At 41.6% G+C, this 24920-nt stretch overlaps 1 protein-coding gene across 4 annotated transcripts; it reads left to right on the top strand.

Annotated features, from left to right (window-relative positions):
• The first annotated feature begins 3969 nt into the window (after positions 1–3969).
• On the top strand, positions 3970–22981 carry lgals3b (lectin, galactoside binding soluble 3b). Of its 4 annotated transcripts, none has more exons than XM_041971838.1 (7): positions 3970–4015; positions 16867–16896; positions 21219–21297; positions 21405–21829; positions 21914–22002; positions 22110–22278; positions 22425–22981. In XM_041971838.1, the coding sequence occupies exons 2-7, from the start codon at positions 16891–16893 to the stop codon at positions 22581–22583; spliced, it is 927 nt and encodes a 308-aa protein (XP_041827772.1). In that variant the 5' UTR covers positions 3970–4015; positions 16867–16890; the 3' UTR covers positions 22584–22981. The 4 variants fall into 4 exon arrangements, with proteins under 4 accessions (XP_041827772.1, XP_041827773.1, XP_041827774.1 ...); XM_041971839.1 differs by lacking the exon at positions 3970–4015 and adding an exon at positions 4800–4847; XM_041971840.1 differs by lacking the exon at positions 3970–4015 and adding an exon at positions 5696–5746.
• Positions 22982–24920: the final 1939 nt, after the last annotated feature.

Raw genomic sequence — 24920 nt, 5'->3', positions numbered from 1 at the left:
TAGGCAAGTTGTATTTTTGAGGATTAATTTTATTATAGAACAACAACTATGTTCGCAATGAACACAAAAGACTCATAAAAATCAAAGCTGAATATTTTTGGAAGTTGGAGTGGGGCTTTTTTAGTTTTAGTATCTTAGGAGGATATCTGTGTGTGCAGGTGACTATTACTGTGCATAATTATTAGTTGGAGTGGAGTTCTCTGCCCTGTACTGATCCAGCCATGGGCCCATCCATCTGGCCCATCAAAACTCACTCTCATTTCATCAGTCCATAAAGCCTTAGAAAAATCAGTCTTATGATATTTCTTGGCCTAGTCTTGACGTTTTATCTTGTGTGTCTTGTTCAGTGGTGGTCGTTTTTCAGCCTTCCTTACCTTGGCCATGTCCCTGAGTATTGCACACCTTGTGCTTCTTGGCACTCCAGTGATGTTGCAGCTCTGAAATATGGCCAAACTGGTGGCCAATGGCATCTTGGCAGCTTCACGCTTGATTTTCCTCAGTTCTTGGGCAGTTATTTTGCGCCTTGTTTTTTCAACACGCTTCTTGCGACCCTGTTGACTGTTTTGAATGAAACGCTTGATTGTTCGATGATCACGCCTCAAAAGCTTGGCAATTTTAAGAGTGCTGCATCCCTCTGCAAGACATCTCACTATTTTTGACTTTTCAGAGTCCGTCAAATCTCTCTTCTGACCCATTTTGCCAAAGGAATGGAAGTTGCCTAATAATTATGCACACCTGATATAGGGTGTTGATGTCATTAGACCACACCCCTTCTCATTACAGAGATGCACATCACCTGATATGCTTAATTGGTAGTAGGCTTTCAACCCTGTACTGGTTGGAGTAGAACAACATGCATAAAGAGGATGATGTGATCAAAATACTCATTTGCCTAATAATTCTGCACACACTGTAATTACTAACAGTGTGCTAGTGTCCTTAAGCAACAATGAGACTCCTCACATGGGGGAAGTGAGAAGAACATGAGACAGGCTGACTAACACTGTGTTGCCAGTAAAAAAACATGTGACATGTATTAGGGGAAATTTCTTGGTAGGTGACAGTAAGTGACGCTAATGCTGTAGGTGACGTAGTTCTGGTGAGACGGCAGATTCAAACTAGGCGCGCTCAAATATTTATGCTTTCATTCAACTGTATTTTATGCCAGTCTAATCAAAATATTCCTTAGAGTAGGAAAAATTGTGTCTTTAAAAGGTACACTCTGGAGCACAGCGGGGAGGATTTGGCCAACCTGATTTTATAGATCGTTGTTACGACAAAATCGTCACAGGAAAACCAAACAACACGTCAACCCCCTCCACCTCATCTAAGGCCAAGAGACAGCGAAATGAGGATTCACCTGGAGCTATTTCACCACCAGGGAACAACTCAACGGATGTTCTTATCTCTATAGATAAGAAACTCAGTAGTTTTGATGCGCATTTGAGTCTGGTAGAAATTCTCCACAAGGAGTTCCAGGCACTACGTGAATGATTAGAATTCAGCCAGAAGCAGGTGGAAACTCTGGCTGTAGAAAATGCTGGTCTCAGGGAGTCGTTAAAATCCCTCACCGAGGGCTTGATCTGTCTCTCGGAAGAAAATAAGAAGATGAAGGAAACGGTGATTGATCTGCAGGCGTGGAGCATGAGAGAGAATCTGGTAATTACAGGGATTCCAGATCAGATGGAGGAGGACAGTGAAAAACTTCATTAAAACTCACCTGAAGCTCCCGGACGAAACGGTGAAAAACATCTCCTTTCACAAAGTCCATCGTCTCGGCAGGAGGAAACCCGGGTCCAGCAGACCAAGACCTATTGTAGCGAAGTTCGTCAGCTTCAAACAGAAGGAGCAGGTGAAGAACCAGGGCCGCGAACTGAAGGGAACGAACTTCGGAGTAAACAACCAAATTCCGAGAGAGATTCTGGACCGACGGAGAGTCCTGTTTCCCATCAGGAGAAAATCCATTGCTGAAGGCGCTCGTGCTGTCATCGTGGTGGATAAATTATCACATCACTCCGTGGCTCTACTGACTTGGTATGTGCTTTAATTTTCCTGTATTCTCACTTGATCATGTTATAAAACTGCCATAAAAGATCATTTAGTTAACATTAAATCCACTGCCCGTCTCCACTACACTGCTCTCAACACAGATGTGTTTTTTAAATTACTTTTTTCCTTTGGCACTGTCACTCTTTTCACTCTTCACACTTCTTCTTTCTGACCCTTTAAAGGTAATCCCACTTGTCATTATATCATATACACATCAATACTATTCATGATTCACAGGAACCACAGAACAGCGCAAGCACACATACATTCCTGTCATAACCAGCGGGCAGATACACATGCACACATGCGGAGAAGCAGTGGGATGCACGCACACAAACTTCAGCAATATGCATGTAGCCTCATCTCTGTGGTTGGTTAATGAACATTTGTCACTTGGAATGTGCGTGGAACTGGCACAAGGGAAAAGAGGTTAAAAATTTTTAATCGTTTGCAAGAAATGAAAGCAGAAATTGTCATAGCAGTCCGGTATAGTACACAAAATACACCCACATACAAAAAAAAAAAAATTGATTATAAATGGATTTTGGTAAAATTTTTAAGAAATGTCAAAAATGGAACAAAGGAACAAGTGATTACATTTTGGTGGTGATTTGGATTACCGCCTGGATCCCAAAAACACTTAAAGGATTCTTATGGTGAGAGAATTTTACCATTAGAGCTTGAAACTCAAAAATAATGGTCACAATCACTGGCAATAAATAAATAAATAAATGGCAGAAGTCTGTGCTCTCTGAGTGCTATAGTTTAAGTTTTAGTTCATTAGAGCCTCAGTTTGTGTTAATTAATTCCTCACCATGACAGCCTGAGTAGTTTTTCCTTTGTGTTTCTGCAGTTATGCCATGTGTGACCGTTATTATTAACCTCATTATTTCAGATGCAACCCTAGTGGGGTTAAACGGACATGGGAACAAGTTGTGAACAAGTACAAAAACATATTTCAAAGCAATCAGTGACAAGGCTTTATTTCTTCATCAAAAGGATGCATCTATCCCTTAACTCTTTCTTGCCTAAGCCTCCTCTCACAATTTATGCACCAATGCCAACGGTATCTTCTAAACATGGGCAGATTTTCTAATTTAAGAGAACTTATTTAGTGCCTTTATTCTTGTTGATCTCTTATCCAGAACATAATCTGCTCCGAAGCAGGTTAGCCGTTACCATGGTAATGCACCCCGTTAAAAAGTTAACCAGCTTCGCAGTTCAAAAACCCAGGGTTAACCCTGAAGTTATCTGGGTAAGAGAAAATCCAGCTTTGTCATACAGGTCTTGGGTCTGCAGATGCATACTTCTTGCTACACCAGTACAGAAACAGAAATGTCCTGTAAGAAAATACAGCAGATTAGCACCTGCAGGAATTTAAATTTATGTTTAAATTTGTTTAAAGGACAAGTTGACATTATTATATGCTTTTCTACAGATATTTTCCTTCGAATGCAGCAGTGAAGCGAAGCAGCAGGATGCAAACCTGTAAACCACTGATGATCCACTGTAGCCAGGCTGCCTGCAAAAAAATATGAGTCACTGTTGAGGGCAAAGATTAAGTTTATATGGCAACACATAATAGCAATCATCCATCAAAGTCAGTTCCGCTCCCAGAGAACAAAACCAGAGTGGTCAACATGCGGGGACAAAAAGACAAAGTTTGCACATCAACATTCAGCCACACACCCAGCCAGAGAATGTTCATCTGCTTCTGCTGCTGTAGGGACAGATAAAATCTTTTTACAGAAATATAAACCTTCCAGTTTCATAAATTATTAGATGTTTTTGATGAAGATTTACTTGTGGGGTTTGGATAAGATGAGTACTTCTGAGAAAGTCTAGAATAATGTAAACGTCCTCAGGCAGAAACAGGTTGGAACGAGTAAACAGGGTGAGGCTCAGCATTTAAAACACACCCACATTTCACACAGCTTCAGTTAGTCTGCTTCTCTTCTGAGATCAGGTAGGTCTGTTTTATCTTCATATTCAACAGGCGCCCTTTACAGCAGCTTAAACTTTAGAAAGTCTCCTCTTCCTCATTCTGACAAACAACCAGGAGAAGAGACGATAAACTGATGTGAAGTGTGAAATCTGAAACCTGCGGCTCAGATTCGGTTCCTTCTCCACAGAAAGTCAGTTCAGACAGGAAGCTGCAGCTCCAGGCCGGTTTGACTCGTTCCACAGATGGCTCTTTATCCAGGTTTACAGCTGAGAAAATGTTGCAGCTCTGACAGAGGATGTGCTAACAGTTGTACTAATGAATTTATCTTTAGATTTAAACCATAACTGTATATGTAAGCAATATAATGAGTGAAGTTACTGCCAAAACATTTTTTTTTTTTACAACCCTCTGATGCCATTTAATGTAAAATCACATTTTCTCTGCTCCATTATTTTCTTTGCCATGAAGTCATGACTCAAAAGAACCAAAATAAAAACCTTTCTCAGCTGTCAAAACATGCCGACAGAATTGCGTTTTAAACATGTAATGTTCACAAATAGTCTGGCACTTATGTTACTCCACAACAACACACAGTAAGTTGCTCTTACAGCCTGAGTCATGTTGTTCTCTGTTGTTGTTTTCTGACAAAATAAAGTCAGGCTGAATTTATAGTTGTGTGTCTGCATAAGGGGAGTTATGGCAAGCCTGTAGCCTTTGTAGAGGCGTGGTTGCATTTGCAAATCACATTCACCACACCACACCTGATCACCCCTTTTTCCTCATACTCTGCAAGCTGACACAGTCACTGAGTTGTCCTGTGGGTTTATACACTAAGACATTTGTTTTTTTCTCTGTGAGTGAGTATCTGGTAGTTTGGTTGTTGCTGTGATACGTTTGTGATATGTTTCTTGATTTGGTTATTTAGGAACTCGTGATCAATGTCAGCTCTGTTTTTTTCTGTGAAAGCTGTAAGAAATTCTCTGGTCTGTTTCTGTACAAGTGTAGCAGTATGTTGTCTGGTGATAGTTTGGATTGAAGGGTCGTCGCCTTCTATGTTGTGTTTTTGTCTTCTCTTTCTTCTTTCTGCTTTCCTTTTTGCTTCTTTTTGCTGTCTTCCTTTTTTTCTGTCCCCTCTATTCTGGTCCAGCAAGATTACATAAATTCCATAATTCAAAGAAAATAACAGTAATAAAATAAATAAATAAATATATAAAAATAAATAAAAAGCAAATTTGTTTGGCACAACATAAGAACCAGACTATCATTCGGCTTGCTTGTTATGATGCTGGACAGGAAGCCACTCTTACACATTTTTTTGGGGGGTGAAAACAACGTAAAATACATCATTTGCTAAAGATTCAGTAAATGCCAAAATAAATGACATTCTCTGTGGTCATTAAACAGCACTTTAAAAATGGCGTTTTGTTTAAGTAAAACGCACGTAAGAAGTGCCGTTTTGTGTCTATGTCTATGTATATCCGTAAATACACCATGTGTTGGTGGTGGTGTCCACGGAGTTAACAATCCAGGACTGGGAAAATTACTGTTCCTGCCATTCATTACACTTTGGAAGATGAGATGTGAGACAATCTCAGTGCTCCCAGGGGTTGTCATAGATTAGAACTGCTGAGTCATCTTATATCTTTTTGGTGACTGTGAGTCATGAACAGCAACAATCTTTGTGAAATGTGTCAGGAAAACCGTGGATGTGAAGACCCAAGTGCAGGCAGACGAGGTAGGACGCAGACTGGTGTAAGTACAAGGGTTTTAATAAGTAAAACTAACTCAACTTAACAAAAGACTGGAGGGCAAAAACTGTGACATATCATGGCATGGAATAAATAACAGAAACTGACATAGCAAACAGAGAGCAACCAAGGCAATGAACTGGCAAGGAGGAGCTGAAACTCATAAACTTAAATACACAGCAGGACAAATAGAGGGCTAGGATAATTATAATACAACAAAACGGTGCTTTTTTACGTGCATTTTACTTGCAAAAAACACTGTTTTTAAAAAGGCGCTAAAGTGCTTTTTACGCACATTCATTGAATGGCGCAATATTTTACGTCATTTTTGCCACATAAAATTGTGTTTTGTCCACTGTGTAATTACAAACGCGGCAATAGAGTGCTGAATTTTGGCCCTTTTAGCTTGCCATAGATTACAGAGTCACCGCCATATGCTCCAAGTAGGTTTGCAGCAGCTCAACATGCACCTGTTCCAGACACAACTTGCACCCCTGCTTTTAGCACAATTACTACAGTTGGTAGATACCCTGCCTACCAGCTATAGTCAGATATAACTTTATCTAGCATAATTAAAAATTAATAATCTTTAGATAATATATTAATTTTAATAATCAATATAAAATATTAATTAGTCATTTAAACCTCGGAGCTCCACCAAGCTTTTTCTTTTTATGGAAAGTATGGAAAACCATTAAAGTCCAAGATTAAATAAGTGAATAAATTATTTCATTAAACTTAATCAAATCAGTTTCAAGACCCTAATTCCATTAGTTCTCGTTCGAAGGGTTTGAAGGGATATAAGTTTTGAGGCCAGACAGCAAAGGTAAAACATTTTTTGACTATGTTTTACAAACGTGAAGCATAAATTGGGCCCTCTAGTTTGGTGAATTTTGGCTATAGCATGATTTAACTTACAGTTGTGGAATCAGTGAGATGTGATCTTTTCTTACAGCACAAGATGTTTTACTAGAAAATTTCCTGGTATGTTCTGGAGGAGTGGAAAATATCTGCAGGATTCCCTCTGAACCTTCTGCAGAGAGTAAAAAACTTACGGAGTGAAATTATGCATGAACACTAAAACAGCCTGGTTAGCTTTGGCTTAAAATAGATATCTAATTAAAGATCTCATTGTCTCAGATGTGTCTGATTTGTATTTATGCCCCGTGTTTGAGGTTTGTACACTTATTTAAAAGCTGACATTCACTCAGCGCCATCAGCAAACACCTGACAGAATGGGAGATCATGTGGGCTCTCGATGATCATGGCAGCATAGCAGAGCTGCTCTGCAAACCCCACACTAAATTTTGAAATTATCAATAGTTAATCCCATCATCAACGAAGCGGCTCAGCAGCAAAGACACATTTCTCTCTCTCCAAGAGCAAGATATAAATGCTTGGTCGATATTATGCCCCCCAAACACACATCGCTACAACAGACGACGAGAGCTAGCAAGAACATGTATGCTTTTGTTAGCAAATCCTCAGATGGGCTGGATGCCTCAAATGCTCCCGTATCGATGAAGTGGAGGAACGCGTGGTGGAGCTAGAGGGTGCCACTGATACATCCAAGCAACAGATCAGTGCCCTCCAGGAGACGGTAGAGCGGCTACAGGAACACACATAAGATCTGGACAATAGAGAACAACGCTGCAATATCAGAATTCTGGGTATACTGAAACTAAAAGAAGGGAACGACATGATCCAGTTTCTACAAAGAGAGCTCCCAGCTATACTGGAGTGCCAGTTTCTGACACTGGAGATACAGCACGCATACAAAGTCCTGACAGGGCTGTTGAGACATAAGCAGAAGGAGGGGGGCCGGCCACGACCTGTGATGGTCAACTTCCTCCACTACCAGGTGAAGGAAGAATACTCTGAGCAGCCAGAGAGAAAGGTCAGATTGTCTGGCAGGGCTCTAAGCTTATGTTCTTTCCCGATTTTATGAAGAAGACTATGGAACGGAGGGCATCCTTCAAGCAAGTTAAGACTTATCTGAGAAATCGCGGGGTTGAGTTCATGCTAGCTTGGAGATTAAATATGGGGCAGCTCGGCACCATTTCACTACACCTGAGGAGGTGGCAGTGTTCGTCAAGAGGAGGATTTTAAAGGAGAGCTGAACTGAAGATGATCTTGGGGTGAAAAATGAAACTGCTGATGAGGGATAGCCATGATTATATATTGGGTTCGCGGAAAGTTGAGTTCAGGTGACCATTCCAGGTTTACTAGTGTTAGTTTCATGTCCCAGTCTTCTGCGTGTGACTGGGTTTGTTCGCAACTTATTTTTCTGTTTTTAATGTGAGTTTGCCAACATGCTTTGCTTTTTTTGTTGTAATAATGTACACAGGATTAACTTGTGCCTTGCAATTTTATGGCCAGTGCAATTGATTTGAAACTGGCCAACTGGAATCTTAAGGGGCTCAACAACACAATTAAGAAAAAGAAAATCCCATATTTCAATTCATCCAAGGTCGATATAGCCTTTGTCCAAGAAACTCATTTAACCTTGAAAGAATCCTTGAAATTGATGTGTTCGTGGGTGGGGATTGTTTTCTTAAGCCCGGGAACTGGTAGTTAACTTTATGGAAGCAAAGATATTAAAGGTCCCATATTATGCAAAATTCACTTTTTAATGGTTTTGGAACAGTCATACTGGTCCCCCCGCATGTGTAGGAGACCCGTAAGTGTGAAACTCTTTCAGGCGCTCTCTCTCCCCCCTGCTCCACCTCTAGGGAAGTAAGCGCTGAAATGAGCTTGTTTGAAAGCGTGTACGTTATGACGTCATAAGGGACAATAACCACTCCCCACAGAGCGATGGACCCGTCTACCGGCTCTCAAAGCCCGCCCTCTAAAAATCACCTAGCGCCCAGTGTTTTTCCCTCTTCGGCAACCCTCGTTAGCGGACATGGCTAAGCGACAGAAGCACTGTTCTGTTTGTGGCTGCATAAATGAACACGAAAACGTATTTTTACTTCCATCCACTGAACCCACGAGGACTGAGTGGATTAATTTTATTTTTGGAGGAAATGTACCCGGAAAACTTCCAAAGGTTTTGCATGTCTGTGGCCAGCATTTCAAAGAGGACTGTTTCCACAACATGGGGGCATGGAAAGCAGGCTTCGCCAACCGTTTGAAGCTGAAGCCAGGTTCAATACCAACTGTCCGTGACACAGCTGGAGAGGTAAGAGCAGTACTGTTAGTCTTCTTGCTCGAACTTCTTCAGGAATGGGTTCCGGTGTTCCGGCGTTCACTACGCTGTAATCAGCGTCTAGTAACCGCTAAGGCCTAACCTGTCAATCACCTCATGACGGGCGATGCGATGGGCGGAGCCAACAGCTGAGCTGCTCCACCAGGGTTCCACCCACCATAAACGGCACATTTCTGAAGCTGCTAAAAAGAGGGAGGTGAAGAGAAGCCGCTGCACTCAAACTGAGGGTCGATTTGTCCATACCATGGCGGAAATATTTCATTTAGATATTAATGAATGGTCTCAGATTGGGAATAAAGTGTATAATATGGGACCTTTAACATATTCAGATGGTCAATATGTGATCGTGTGTGGCCAAGTATTGGATACACCTGTGGCCCTTTGTAATATATGTACCCAATTTTGATAATCCAGAATTTTTTCAGTCTATCACAGCTTCTCTTAGCTCTAGGTGATACCCAGATAATGCTGGGAGTAGATTTTAATCAAACACTGGACCAGGATTTTGACAGATCTTTACCTAGACGCAACACAGAAAGTAGTTCGGCAACTGCCATCAGACAACTTGCTGCTGATTTGGGCTTAAAAGATATTTGGAGGCTAATTTACCCTGACGGTGGTGACCCCAAACAGAAAACACCATGGAGAAACACCACTGTGGTTACCAGCCTAAAAAGAGAATGCAGAAAAACTGAGCGGAAATGGCGGAAAAATAAACTTCAAATTTACTATGAGCTGTACAAACAAAGCCTACGTAACTATAACAATGAGCTGTGCAAGGCCAGAGAGCTGCATTTATCTGAAATGATTAACAGGAATGTCAACAATTCTCGCACTCTGTTTGCTATGATTGAAAAACTTACAAATCCTCCTAAACAGATAAGCCCTGAGCTCCTTTCCACTGAGAAATGCAACCAATTTGCAAACTTTTTTAGCCAAAAAATTAAAACAATTAGGCAAAATATTAATTCCACACAGTCAAACAAGAAAATTAGTCTGTGTCTAAAACCCGGAAATAATTCTGATGTCATGTCACAATTTAAAATGGTGAATTTAAAAGTCCTACAAGAAACAGTTTGGCATTTGAAATCAACAACATGCACTCTGGACATGATACCATCCGACTTTTTAAAAACTGTTTTTACCTCAGTAGAAAGTGATCTCCTACTGATAGTTAACAGCTCACTGGCATCAGGCATTTTTCCCCAGTCACTAAAGATAGCTGCTATTAAGCCACTCCTAAAGAAAAGGACTCTAGACGCCTCTATAATGAACAACTATAGACCTGTCTCTAACCTCTCTTTTATTTCCAAGATTATTGAAAAAGTTGTATTTCACCAGCTTAATGACTTTTTAAATGAAAGTGGAAATCTTGATAAATTTCAGTCCGGCTTCCGACCTCATCACAGCACTGAAACAGCTCTGGTCAAAGTGTTAAATGACATTAGGTTGAATACCGATTCTGGTCAAGTATCAGTCCTGGTTCTGTTGGATCTCAGTGCTGCGTTTGATACTGTAGATCACAGAATCCTGTTGCACAGGCTGGAAAACTGGGTTGGACTTTCTGGAGCGGTTCTTAACTGGTTCAGGTCCTATTTAGAAGGCCGGAGTTATTTTGTTACGATCGGCAGCTATGAATCCGAGCGAGTGGCCATGACTTGTGGAGTCCCCCAGGGGTCAGTCCTTGGACCTCTTCTGTTCAACTTGTATATGCTCCCTTTGGGTAAAATATTACAAAACTATAGCATTAGTTATCAAAGTTATGCAGATGATACACAACTTTATGTGTCTCTGTCACCAGATGACTGCAGTCCAATAGACTTAATGTGTCAGTGTCTGGAGCAAATAAACACCTGGATGAGGGAGAATTTCCTACAATTAAATGAAGACAAAACTGAGATTATTCTGTTTGGTAGCAAAGAGAAGAGGGTCAGCATTGGCAAACACCTGGAGACTCGGGCTCTTAAAATTACCAACCAAGTTCGTAACCTGGGAGTGTTGATAGACTCAGATCTGACTTTCAGCTGCCACATCAAAGCTGTCACTAAGACAGCTTTTTACCAGCTCAGAAACATCAACAGAATTAAAAGTTTAGTCTCCCAGAAAGACCAAGAGAAACTCATCCATGCATTCATCTCCAGTAGACTGGATTACTGTAATGGTCTTTTAACAGGACTTCCTAAAAAGAGCATTAAACATCTGCAGCTCATCCAGAACGCTGCTGCTAGAGTTTTAACCAGGACTAAGAGATCTGAACACATCACACCAGTTTTAAAATCTTTACACTGGCTTCCAGTCAGTCACAGAATAGATTTTAAAACCCTTCTGATCATTTACAAATCCCAGAATGGGTTAGGCCCAGAATACATCTGTGATATGTTCAGAGAATATAAACCTAGCAGAGCTCTTAGATCCAAAGACTCTGGTCAACTAGTCCAGGCCAGAGTCCAGACTAAACATGGAGAAGCAGCATTTAGCTGTTATGCTGCAAACAAATGGAACAAACTGCCAGTGGAGATTAAACTTTCCCCAAATGTAGACATTTTTAAATCCAGGTTAAAAACTTTTCTTTTCTCATGCGCCTATGCATGAAATCTGCACGGTACCTTTTTTTTTTTTTTTTTTTTTTTTTTAACTTATCTTGCTTTTAATCATTTTAATGTAATTTATTATTTTATTGTGATTATGTGTTGATTATGAGTTGATGCCTTTTACTATTCTAAATATCTGTAATGTCTTTGTTTTATGTAAAGCACTTTGAATTGTCCTGTACATGAAATGTGCTATATAAATAAACTGCCTTGCCTTGCCTTGCCTTGCCTATTCTTTCAGGATAATCCATCTTTCGCTCTGGGGGAAAAGTCATTCTGTTGAAATGATGACCGCGCCTGTAATTTATTACATGTTATCTCACATTCCTGTGAACATACCAGAGTCCTGCTTTAGAGGCGTTGACACATCAGAAATTACAGGCCCCCACAAAACGGGGAGGATTTTCTCTTCCCAACTTTAGATGGTACTATTGGGCTTTTAACATGAAACACATAAGAATATGGTTACCTCATGACAAGACAGGGGATAAGCATGAGCTGGTTTCAAATAGAGGCGGAAATAAGTGGAGGGTTATCTCCTTGGTCTTGTTATGAAGGACCTCACACAGACAGATCAGAGATGAGCAAGGATTTATTACAGGCACAGATCTTTACACAGGTGCTTACAACAAGGAGTAGCCAGGGAGAAAACACTGGAGTCCGAGGATCAGCCAGATGTGTCGAGACCAGTAATGGGAAAGCAGGACAGTCCAACAGAGTTGCAACAAGGTGCAACGGGGATTGAATGTGGAGTTGGAGCATATATGGTCCAGGGATCAGATTGATTGCAGGTGTGGCTGATTAGTATTCAGGGGATTGACTGCGGCAATGCATGGCAGGTGAATCCGTGGCAGGGCCTGGTTCGGGTGTAACAGGTCTGGGCTATTTGGCATAAAGCCGCCACTACAGAATAATGACTCTATTATTACTAATTCTAAATTAGTGTTGCATAAAGTCCGCTCATGCACCTTATGGAATAACAAGCGAATTCTGATTGTAGGGAAAACTATTAACTCAGCTAAATTGCAAAAAGCAGGGATAATTTACATCTCACACCTACTTGATAGAAATACCAAACACCAAATAAAGGATAGATGCAAATTATCACAGAATCAACACTGGAGGTATGTTCAAATACAAAGTGCCCTGTCTAAGTGGTTGGGGGCCCGCCTACAATTGTGTCATGAGTAATGTTGATAATAGCAGTCACTAACCAAAAAAATGTGTTTCCTTTTCATAAATCAATTCGTTATTTTGTCAGGTGACAGAATCAAAGCTGCAGATAAGTTCAGAGAGAGGAGGAGCTGAGGAGAAGAGGAAGGTGAACTTTACTTCCCAGAGGCTTGACTTAATCTACACATTTTATTAACTCATAAGAGCCCGACGTGACATATTTGTCACATACAGTTTCTGAGACATTTTGCTTCAATTTATGGTATAAACTTTGCTTAAAATCCTGTTGAACACAATGCGATACTTGTCTTCTGTCCCCTAATAGATACCCCGAAGAAGAAAACCACATTAAAGAAACCCCCCCCATAAAATGTTAATGTTTTTGTTAGATTTTGTTAAAGGGCCAAATAAAGACCTCATGTTAAAAAAAAATTACTTTTTTCTTTCTTTTTTTTCCACTGTGGTAGGGACAATATTGATGTAAAGTAAATATGCCAACAGATCTCTCCATCTCATAAAATCCCAAAAATCATTAAGTAAAATATACTTTTATTCAGTTTAGCAAAAATACCAGAGCTTAACGTTGATCACTGAATAGAATATTGTGTATTATAAGCTCACAAGTGAGTGAATCATAACTGCAGTAAAACACCTGTCATCCATGGGCTCTGCAAACTAATTTTATGCCCCTACTAATGTGAAAATCAAACCTACACCCTTGGCTAGTACTTACTGTTTCATTGATTTAATTGGTTAACTTTAGCCAAGGAAAACTCTGCGAACCGTTTACAAGTTTACTTTAAAATTTTACCTATGGTATACATGATGAACCAAGCAATTCAAACTAAAAAAAATCATTCCCCCATGAATGAACATCAACAATGGCACAATTAGCTGCCTATGAGAGAGTGACATACTCTTTACTAGATAAACTGGACCAATATTTGCTCACGTGGAACCCCTTCATGACCTGGCTGACTTTGATCTAATGTTAACCTGTTGAAGTGATTACGTCAGTGATTTATACTTGATACGCAATTGAATGTCAAACAGTAGCAGTGTGGTGGTTTGTGTTTTTGTGCTTTGTACTTCTGTTTGTTCTGTAGAGTTGCTTTACTTGTTTGTTTTAATTGCTGTAGGATACGGTAGGTCTCCGTAAGTCTCGAGGGACTATGGAGCTGCGCTCTGGCTGGTGTCCCGTCTGGTGGTACAACTTCGGGTGTGGCTGGTCAGTCCGATCCGGGAGTGGCAGTCCCTTCCACATTTGGTGCAGAGGAAGACTGTAGATGATCTGCTAGTCTGGTTTGCAGCCTTCAGTCTCTGCCTCTTGGTCTCGGACTGTTCTGCAAGTGTGGCGTCAAACTTGCCGAGACCTGCTCTGACTGTTGCCCTTCAAGCCGGAGGGTCTGAGGCGGTAGCTTCCCAGGTGTTGAGGTTTGCTCCCAGGACCTTCAGGTCTCGCCTGCAGACGTCTTTGTAGCGCAGATGGGGTCTGTCTGTTGGGTAGTGCCCATGGGCCAGTTCTCTATACAGGAGGTCTTGTCTTCCATCCGCACCACGTGACCAAGCCAGCACATGCGTCACTGCTTCAGCAGGGTGAACATGCTCTCTCGAGGACAGCTGTGTTTGTCACCTTGTCCTGCCAAGTGATGCCCAGAATGCATCGGAGGCAGCGCATGTGGAAGGCATTGAGTTTCTGCTCCTGTCGAGCACGCAGGGTCCACGACTCGAGTGTGCTCACGACACAGGCATTGTAGACCTGGATCTTGGTGTGCTCTGTCAGTTTGTTGTTGGACCACACTCTCTTGGTCAGCCTGGACATGGTGGTGGATGACTTGCTGATGCGCTTTTTCAGCTCGGAGTCGAGAGAGAGGGAGTCGGAGATGGCCGAGCCGAGGTAGACAAATTTGTGGAAGACTTCCAGCTCATGGTCTGAGATTGTGATCTGTGGCAGGTGGTCCTTCAGACTGATGGTGAGTCCAAAGTCCTGGCATGCCTTACTGGAGTTCTTCCACAGAGTGGGTTGAGACAGCAGCGTCATCTGCAAAGAGGAAGTCGCGCAGGCACTTCAGCTGGACTTTGGTCCTGACTCTTAGTCTGGACAGTTTGAACAGCTTTCCATTCGACCTGGCTCTGAGGTAGAGGTCTTCTGTGGCATTTCCAAAAGCGTGCTTCAGCAGGACGGCGAAGAAGATGCCAAACAGGGTCAGAGCCAGCAAGCAGTCTTGCTTCACTCTGCTTCTGATGTTGAAGGCCTCTGACGTGGAGCCATCGAAGACCACAGTGCCCTTCATGCCTTCGTTGAAGGACCGGATCACGCTGAGGAGTCTGGGAAGGTATCCGATCCTGGGTAGGATTTTGAAAAGGCCTTCCCTGCTCACCAGGTCGAAGGCCTTTGTGAGGCGATGAAGAGTGGCTGCCATTGCTCTCTGCATTTCTCCTGCAGCTGCCTGAGAGAGAAGACCATGTCTATACTGGACCTGTTGGCTCGGAATCCACACTGTGAATCTGGGTAGACTCGGTCAGCAAGAACTTGCAGTCTCTTCAGGGTGACTTGAGCAAAGAGCTTGCCGACGATGCTTAGAAGTGTGATGCCGCAGCAGTTGTTGCAGTCACTCCTGTCGCCCTTGTTCTTGTACAGAGTGACAATGTTGGTGTCCTGCATGTCCTGTGGTAACTCGCCCTCTCTCCAGCACAGGCAGAGGATGTCATGCAGCTCTGAGATGAGAATGTCCTTGCAGCACTTCAGCACCTCAACAGGAATGCCGTCTCTCCCTGGGGCTTTGCTATTTGTGAGGGAATCCAGGGCCTGACTGAGCTCCTGGACGGTTGGCTCCTCGTCGAGTTCTTCGAGTACTGGCAGGCACTCAATCGTGTTCAGGGCATCTTGTCGTTCTCAGAGCTCAGTGTAGCTGTGCCTGGTCTTGGATGATTGTGGCCGACTTCAAGGGAACAGTTTTCTTCTGCATTGGTCCAAGAGCCTGCTTGATTCCCTCGTACATCCCTCTGATGCTTCCTGTGTAAATGCAAATGCAAATACAATTTTGAAAATTCTGTTATTTAAGAAAAAAGTAACTATTTGCTGGTAAATTTTTAAAAGATAAAATTAAGAGACATACAATAATCTAAGTTATTATTCATTTATTATATAAAGTTATTGCTGTGAATAGTATTAATCTGCATTATCAGACCTTACTGCAGCAGAGAGAAAGAAGCCTCTGACTGTACATACCCGATGGTGTGACCAGTATATTGTACAACTCCAGCTTTTAAAATGTCAATAAAAGCATAATTCAATGATTTGCAAATCTCATCATTTTCCCCAGAACATTAACAACATATCAGAGACATGTACTATTTTTTGGAAAATATGAGCTGATAGTGAATCTGATGGCAGCAACAAGTCTGTAAAAAGTACTTCCAGGGTGATGCTCAGCATTGTGTAGCATCCCATCTTCTTTAAACAACTGTCTGGAAACATCTGGGAGACAAGTTGCTGGAGTTTTAGTAGAGGGATGTTGTCCCATTCTGGTCTGATGCAGGATTCTAGCTGCTCTATAGACCAGTTAATAAATTGTGGGTTAATTAAATTTGGAGATTGTTGCATTACAGTTTTATTTATATTTCCATCCATATCTATCTATCTATCTATCTATCTATCTATCTATCTATCTATCTATCTATCTATCTATCTATCTATCTATCTATCTATCTATCTATCTATCTATCTATCTAGTATGCCCATTGGAGGCTGTAATAAATCTTTGCAGCACTGTCCAGATGCTAGTAAGTTTAAACACAATATTGCTGTAAATTACACCATGGCTGCTAATACTAACTAATTAGACCAGTTCTCAGCTTTAACATTAATTAAAAAAATACAGTTTTTGTCATTTACAAGTCTTTATTTAATATTAATTCATTAGTCAATCAACATTGGACTAATGTGGATTTGTATTAATTGGATCTCAATGAATTGTCTTGAATCAATTATCTCTGTAAAATACCTTGAGATGACCTTTGTTGTCAATAGGTGCTGTACAGATAAAACTAAATTGAATCTTTCATTATTCTGTTATTTTCTTTCAGACCATGTATATTTCATAAATAAATTGGTCTTTTATTGATAATTTCTCTTTCTCTTTGTTTCAGGTCACAGAGGAGAAAAACATCAGCATGGACGTAAGTTTGGATCCTTGACTGTTCCATATTATTATCCGTTATTGTCTCATTTCAAACTGATTTAACATAGATCAAATCTGTACAACATGAAGTGGAATACCCAGGTAGTTATAGTTTATCTGATATAAAATAATAAAAAGATGGTGTTTCTTCTTTAGCTTGAAAAATTAAGGCAATTTGTATATACGCGATATATAAAATAGGAAAAGCTGGGTGGCATTGGTCATAGGACTGATCGATTATGGCAAAATTGATAATCATGATTATTTTGACTGAAAGTGAGATCTCGAATATTTAACACAATTATTCATTATTCACTTTAATAACGTCTGTCCATCCGTCCGTCCGTCCATCCATTATCTGTCGCTTATCCGGAGTCCGGGGGCAGCTGCCTAAGCAGAGAAACCTAGACTTCCCTCTCCCCGGCCATGTACACCAGCTCATTTGGGGGGACCCCTAGGTGTTCCCAGGCTAGCAGCGAGATGTAATCCGTCCAGTGTGTCCTGGGTCTTCCCCGGGGCCTTTTTCCCGTGGGACGTGCCCAGAACAACTCACCAGGGCGGTGTCCAGGAGGCATCCTGACCAGAGGCCCGAGCCACCTCATCTGGTTCCTCTTGATGTGGAGGAACAGCAGCTCTACTCTGAGCCCCTCCCGGATCATCAAGCTTCTCACCCTATCTCTAAGGGAGAGCCCGGCCACCCTGTAGAGAAAACTCATTTCGGCCACTTGTGTTCGTGATCTTGTTCATTCGGTCTCTACCCACAGCTCGTGACAATAGGTGAGGGTAGAAACGAAGACCGACCAGTAAATCGAGAGCTTTGCTTTTTGGCTCAGATATTGAATCTTCTAGTTTTGATAATACTCTATATATTGTTGATAATAGCTTTGGGGCATGGAGATTCGAGAATTCTGTCACCCTGATAGGTAGCTACAAGTTTAATTGGTTAAGGGTATATGTTTTTTTACATATAATAGATTTAAGCTGGTGATATTCTAAAACTTTAGTACTGCTAATTCCATATTGTGAAGTGAGTATATCAAATGATAAAAAGTTTTCTTTTTCTATTATATGTTCTAAACATTTCATTCCTTTCTTTTTCCTTTGAGTGAAGTTAATAATCTGGTTTGTTTTGCAGGATGTCATTGTTGTTCCAGATGGGTGTAAGCTTACATAGAATACATGAAGAATTGGTTATTTTTAGAAATTCCCACCAAGCAATTAAAGAGGAACTGATGTTAGTGCTTTTAAAACACTTATGTTTTAAGGCTGAGCTGATGAATGGCAGGTCAGAGATAACTACATCCTCACACAATGCTTGCTCTACATCTAACCCACAAAGCCGGGTCACAGACCTGATAAAACCACTGCGAGTTGGTGTTGCCGTTGCTGCAGCTAGCTTCTGGCTCTGCTGTAGGGCTAACAGTAGCCTCCTCCAGATCTGGACCCACCAGCTTAGCCTTCACGTCTTGCTCTATTTCTTCATCCTCATTTTCCTCTCTCGATTTGATGAAGAAAGTGTCTATAGAAGGTGCACTTGTTAATAAACATGCACCCCTCTCCTCCTTTTCTCTCTTTTGCTTCCATTTATAAACAATCACTTCTCTTATTCTAGCTCATTCTCACAGCCTACTATTACTCCCACAGTTTGGCCAGTTCAGCGCTGGTTAATTTAAAGACAATGGATAGGGGGCGGGCCGCGGGGCAGGTTTCCATGGTTTTCACAATCACACCTCACCAATCAAATAATTCTGTTAAGGTTAAAAATTGTATCAACGTGCTTCTTATTGGTTATTGGTTAATGGAGTGTAGCGTCTATACCAATAAGGCGCTACTGGTTGCTTATCGGATTGGCGTCGTTACTACGGGCACTCAGTCGCCTTAAAGGTCCCATATTATACACTTTATTCCCAATCTGAGACCATTCATTAATATCTAAATGAAATATTTCCGCCATGGTATGGACAAATCGACCCTCAGTTTGAGTGCAGCGGCTTCTCTTCACCTCCCTCTTTTTAGCAGCTTCAGAAATGTGCCGTTTATGGTGGGCGGAACCCTGGTGGAGCAGCTCAGCTGTTGGCTCCGCCCATCGCATCGCCCGTCATGAGGTGATTGACAGGTTAATATATTTTCAAGCTATCAGACTAATAAGGCCAAAACGATAAAATAACTGCCAGCTCTTACCTCTCCAGCTGTGTCACGGACAGTTGGTATTGAACCTGGCTTCAGCTTCAAACGGTTGGCGAAGCCTGCTTTCCATGCCCCCATGTTGTGGAAACAGTCCTCTTTGAAATGCTGGCCACAGACATGCAAAACCTTTGGAAGTTGTCCGGGTACATTTCCTCCAAAAATAAAATTAATCCACTCAGTCCTCGTGGGTTCAGTGGATGGAAGTAAAAAAACGTTTTCGTGTTCATTTATGCAGCCACAAACAGAACAGTGCTTCTGTCGCTTAGCCATGTCCGCTAACGAGGGTTGCCGAAGAGGGAAAAACACTGGGCGCTAGGTGATTTTTAGAGGGCGGGCTTTGAGAGCCGGTAGACGGGTCCATCGCTCTGTGGGGAGTGGTTATTGTCCCTTATGACGTCATAACGTACACGCTTTCAAACAAGCTCATTTCAGCGCTTACTTCCCTAGAGGTGGAGCAGGGGGGAGAGAGAGCGCCTGAAAGAGTTTCACACTTACGGGTCTCCTACACATGCGGGGGGACCAGTATGACTGTTCCAAAACCATTAAAAAGTGAATTTTGCATAATATGGGACCTTTAATGATGACTCCGACTTGATTAGTTTTAACAGTCATGTCCACGTTTATTCTGCTTTACAGTTCATTATTTTATCCATTAAGCAATCCTTTATACTTAACAACATGAACACTCGTTGAGTACCGACCCACGTAGAAAACTGTTTGCTTCTCTCCATTAGCAACACCTGAGTCATAGACACCAATCATTATAATTACTTCAGGTTACTCTACGCACAGACAGTATACAAGACTCACTACCGCCCCCCTACAGGTTGGGAGGAAACTTACAGTAAAATGGCTCCTGCACAGATAGGGGTGGGCCGCGGGGCAGGTTTCCATAGTTTCCACAATCACACCCCACCAATCAAATAATTCTGTTAAGGTTAAAAATTGTATCAACGTGCTTCTTATTGGTTATTGGTTAATGGAGTATATCTAAAACTTAAAACCTTTTTTTTTTCTTAAAACTGCTCATGTGGGCATGGGCCCTTTATGCCCATTGGATAATCCGTCCTTGTCCCCCACCATCAGAGGCAGCTTTTTACACTGGTGACAAGTTGACAGCTCCATCTTTCTCTTTATCCACATGTCCAAGACATGCAGCTGCAAGTCATATGACACAACTACAAAATCGATCATTGAGCTGCAGCCTCATTGTCCTGGTGCCAAGTGCACATATGGACACACTTATGCTTGAACCTGGACAATCTGTGATGAGCACAGAAGTCCAATACCAAAGCTCCACTCGGGTTAAGATCGGGGGCACTATTTCTCCCAATCACCCCCTTCAGGTCTAACTGTCATTGCTCTTGTGAGCATTGAAGTCCACCAACATAATAATGGAGCCCCAACCCAGCACTCCCTCCAAAGACTTCAAAATGGTTGGCTTTTCTGAACTGTATTTGGCCCATAGGCACAAACAACAGTCAGGACCCAACTACCCTTTTGTCCACCGGGGTCAAATCCATCATGGTGGCCTTGAGCCACGGTGTAATGAGTATCCTCACAGACCCACACACTTCTCACCAGAAGTAACCACCACTCAATTTGCGTTGCACCCATCTTTGACTTTCCTCCTCTCAGGTTGTGATCCCATGTGGAGGTGACTGGGCTTTTAGGCTGGGCCAAACTGCTGAATAGCCCCAGGTGCCAAGGCGGGGTCAATGAGTTCCCCTCCCAGGCCTGGGTCCAGGAAAATGCCCTGGTTTTCCTGTTATTTTCTGTTCTCACTGTATTTTTCTAACTTTCTCATCCACTGAGGTCTTCAAATCACTCTTTGGCTGACCCGTCCACTGAAACCACTTATGGACACAAGGACTGTTACCTGTTTTTATCAGCATGTTGTAAAGAAAACATTGCAATTTCCACTACATATTTTTTTGTTATATCCTTCTTCATGTATACTGGAGAAAGATATATTCCCATGTTACATAACTTGCATTTACAGTTTGCTTTAGAAAGAATTCCACTGTGATATGCTTGTAAGAACTGTGGAAAATTCTAGGCCACTGTGTCCAAATTTTCTGACAGACATCTCTGGTGTTCAAATTTGAGAACAGCTTTTCTCTCTCTCCGTAGCTCTCAGACGCTCTCAGTGATGAGCCTGTCGATGGCAAGAAGCTAGAAGGTCCCTGTCCCACCAATCCAACATGGGCAGGTACAACCATGAGTTTTTTTCTTCTACCCTGATCTATTTTATCATTGATGTAAAACAGGATGTAAAGGTGGTCTGAAAAATTTTTCATTGAATTACACTGCTTAAAGGTCAACCAGGTGTCAACCCCTCCTGGCCTGGAGGTCAACCAGGTGCCAATCCCACCTGGCCTGGAGGTCAACCAGGTGCCAACCCCATCTGGCCTGGAGGTCAGCCAGGTGCCTACCCTGCTTGGCCTGGAGGTCAACCGGGTGCCAATCCCACCTGGCCTGGAGGTCAACCAGGTGCTAACCCCACCTGGCCGACTTGGCCTGGAGGTCAACCAGGTGCTAACCCCACCTGGCCTGAAGGTCAACCAGGTGCCAACCCTACAGGACCTAGAGGTCTTTTTGAAGGACAAGGCATGTGGCATGGTGGAAACCCTGTTCAACCCATTGGACCATGCCCCTTTCCCAATCCCACTGAACCTGGAATATGCCCTGATCCTTCACGTGGACCTGGACCTAACATCCCCACTGTCACCCAACATAATCTGGTAAGAAAAACAAAGAGAAAAAAAAGAAGAGTATAAATAAAGCTAGATGCTCTAACAACTAATTTCTTGATTACTTGTTGACAGGCCATCCCCTACGAGGTGGCATTGCCATATGGAGTGTTTGACAAAATGCTCATAACTATCACTGGAACTATCAAACCAAATGCTGACAAGTCAGTATGAACACTGTGAACATGAACTTTGCAAATATTAGTGGTAAGCAGCCATAATGAGTGAATATTACATGTTATTTATTAGGATCACTGTGTTATTTATTTAGGATCACTGTGGACTTTTCTACAACCCGTGATGTGGCCTTCCACTTTAACCCTCGCTTCAATGAGTTTGGCAGGGCAGTAATTGTCAGGAACAGCTGCATTGGCCAGAACTGGGGCAAAGAAGAGCGAGATCTGTCTCACTTTCCTTTTATCCGGGGTCAGCCATTTGAGGTCAGACACTAACTCAATCCAGAGTCTGGTGAAGAAACTGTATGTTTGTACTAGACTAGACAAGAGTCACAGTATCTTTGAATGGTGTCAATGGGACTATTGATGTGTGAGCAAATCATTAACAGACTATGTTTTTTTTCTTGCAGATAAAAATCCTGTGCACCAACCAAGTATTTAAGGTAGCCGTTAACAAGGGTCACCTCCTTGAGTTCAAACACCGGATCACCAACCTGAGATCAATCAACAGAGTCAGCATCTACAATGACCTCAACCTTTCTGCCGTACAAATGGAGACGATGCCCTGAACCAGATTCCTGAAAAACCAGAGGAATGGGGACCTAAAGAAGACCCCACTGCGCCCCCCCCTCCCCCAGAGAAGACCTCCTCCCTCTTTAATAAAACAGCTTCACTTCATACAAACCATACAGCCATCTTCACTCAAAACATAAATGCAAAACCCAATGAATAAATATAAAAATGAGTAAATAAAGAAATCATAACTAAAATATATCTTTTTATTAATACGTCACTGCTGCCAAGCAATTTCAACTAACTGAGGCACTGGCTCAATGAGGAACTGTTTTTCTAGACTTCACCTGTGGGTGGTGGTAATGTACCAAAAGGTGTGCAGTCTGCCAAAAAGGCAGACAAAGGAGCAGAAGAAGAAAACCGAAAAGCCCTGCAGGTGTAAGTTTAAATGAATTGAAAAAAGCACTTTCTCAGCATATTAATAACATATTTCAGTTAACTAATAGTCAATAAGCTCTTTCCTTATACATAATTATCTCGATTAGTTGATAAAGGCAAAACAATGGCTTAATGTTTAAATTAATATGCAAAGCAATAAGTCAGATACGTGTTGAAATAAACATAATTTCAAAACAAAGGCTCCACAGGATTCTGTATTCTTTTGCAGGGTTATGTGGGACAGTGCTGGCATCCCACCCGGACATTTTAAAATTGTTAAATGACCTACAAAGAAGATAGAAATGAGCCAAACCAATTTTGGATTTTTTTGAGATTGATTATAAGAGCTATCAGGAATTAAATAATACAACTGTTACCCTGTTACCTGGTGGACTCCAAACACCACTTGACTTTGAAGTCAAGGACAAGGCTTCTTCTTTATGATGTAAGCAAGAAACTTACTGTAAATATCCAGTGGCCGGGCTCATTAACTGCGATTAGAATTATGGCATAGTACAATGCAGGGTCACACATCAACAAACACACAAAAGCAAAGTTTGCAGTATAATAGTTTTATAACATTATATTAGCACATTATTAGCAAAGCAAAAGACCAAATACTTTCTTACTTTCAGGGGTGTAGTTTTCTTTCTCCATATCGCCCTCATGCATATGAGTCAATCAAGTTAAAAAAAAGATGAAAATAACTTCTAAACATACTGAAAAGAATATCCTTGACTAATGTGAATTTAAAAAGCCTCTGATAGTTTTTTTTTTTTTTTTTTTAATCTTTACCAATCTTATCCAAAGGCTTACAACTGCAAGATGAGTCCAGACTACAGTGGGTATATGGAGGAGTTCCTGAAAACACTTTTATAAAAGTCTGGGTTTATTATAATGCATATACAGTATGGTCACACATTCTGGGGGCTTGCAGAAATTACGTCCTGGGTTATACTGGCTCTGTGAGGGTCACATAAAATGATAGATGGCACCAGAGTGCAGTGGGGAGGTGGAGGAGTTCCTGAAAACACTTTTGTGATGACAGCACATCAGCATACAGTGTGCTAGTCTATTAAATACTGCTCAGCTTAAATAAAATAAAAATAAATAAATCTTACAAAGTTTACAAAGAGGTATGCTGTTTTGACAGATTACAATGATATGTGATATTTAATTTAGCGATTGTAATTTCTAAGTTTAACATTACACGTTCAGTCTCACGGCATTTTGGGAGAAGGCGCTGGATGCTGATAAGTTCATGTTTAAACAACATTACAGTTTTACTTGCAAAAAGATTAAGAAAAAAAAACACTATATTTTAAGTACAGTTTCATACACAAACCATAACGCACAATTAATGGACCCCCTCAGTTGTAGGTCGAAATGAAAATTTCTACAGTATAGTTAAGGCGGAGCTACTGGCATCGCAGATAAAATCCATTGAATGGCGGACAGCAAAGCATCACTGTCCACGACAAAAACAAGTTCAACACAAATGTTAAGAATTCAGGACTGTAATGATGTTGTATGGTGGCGCTAGCCCTTCATCTGCAGTGGGCTCCGGTCAGAGAGCGAATGAACCAGGCAAAGTTCGTGAATCCACTCAATTTATTGCTTGGTTGAGCTTGTACAACAGCAACAATCATGGGCGAAGGCAAACAGGCTCACAAGGCTGTATTCAGAGGTATACATGACTGAATATGGTGTATATGTATGGTTCTGAAACGACAAGGAAATAAAATATATATTCTATTATGTAACCATATTAATATTGTTCTAATAGTAACAAAAAACCCACCTTCAGTACAGGTTAGCTCTATTCTGTGATTTAGCTTTAGCTTAGTACAGGGGCGTTGTCTGGCCTGGGCATTCCCGGCTCTAGCCCCGAACATTTCACATCAAGCCCCGAATGTTTTTTCATCCCAGATGGAATAAGTTTACATTCTCTCAGC

The sequence above is a fragment of the Melanotaenia boesemani genome, chromosome 20 (genome assembly GCF_017639745.1).
Source record: "Melanotaenia boesemani isolate fMelBoe1 chromosome 20, fMelBoe1.pri, whole genome shotgun sequence".
NCBI lineage: Eukaryota > Metazoa > Chordata > Actinopteri > Atheriniformes > Melanotaeniidae > Melanotaenia > Melanotaenia boesemani.
The sequence above is the reverse complement of the archived record's forward strand: the minus strand, read 5'-3'. Positions and strand labels throughout refer to the sequence as shown.

Coding starts and splice junctions, on each gene's coding strand:
- lgals3b (XM_041971837.1), top strand. Junction 21,830..21,913: donor CTGTCACCCAACATAATCTG/GTAAGAAAAACA, acceptor ACTTGTTGACAG/GCCATCCCCTACGAGGTGGC. Junction 22,003..22,109: donor ATCAAACCAAATGCTGACAA/GTCAGTATGAAC, acceptor TTATTTATTTAG/GATCACTGTGGACTTTTCTA.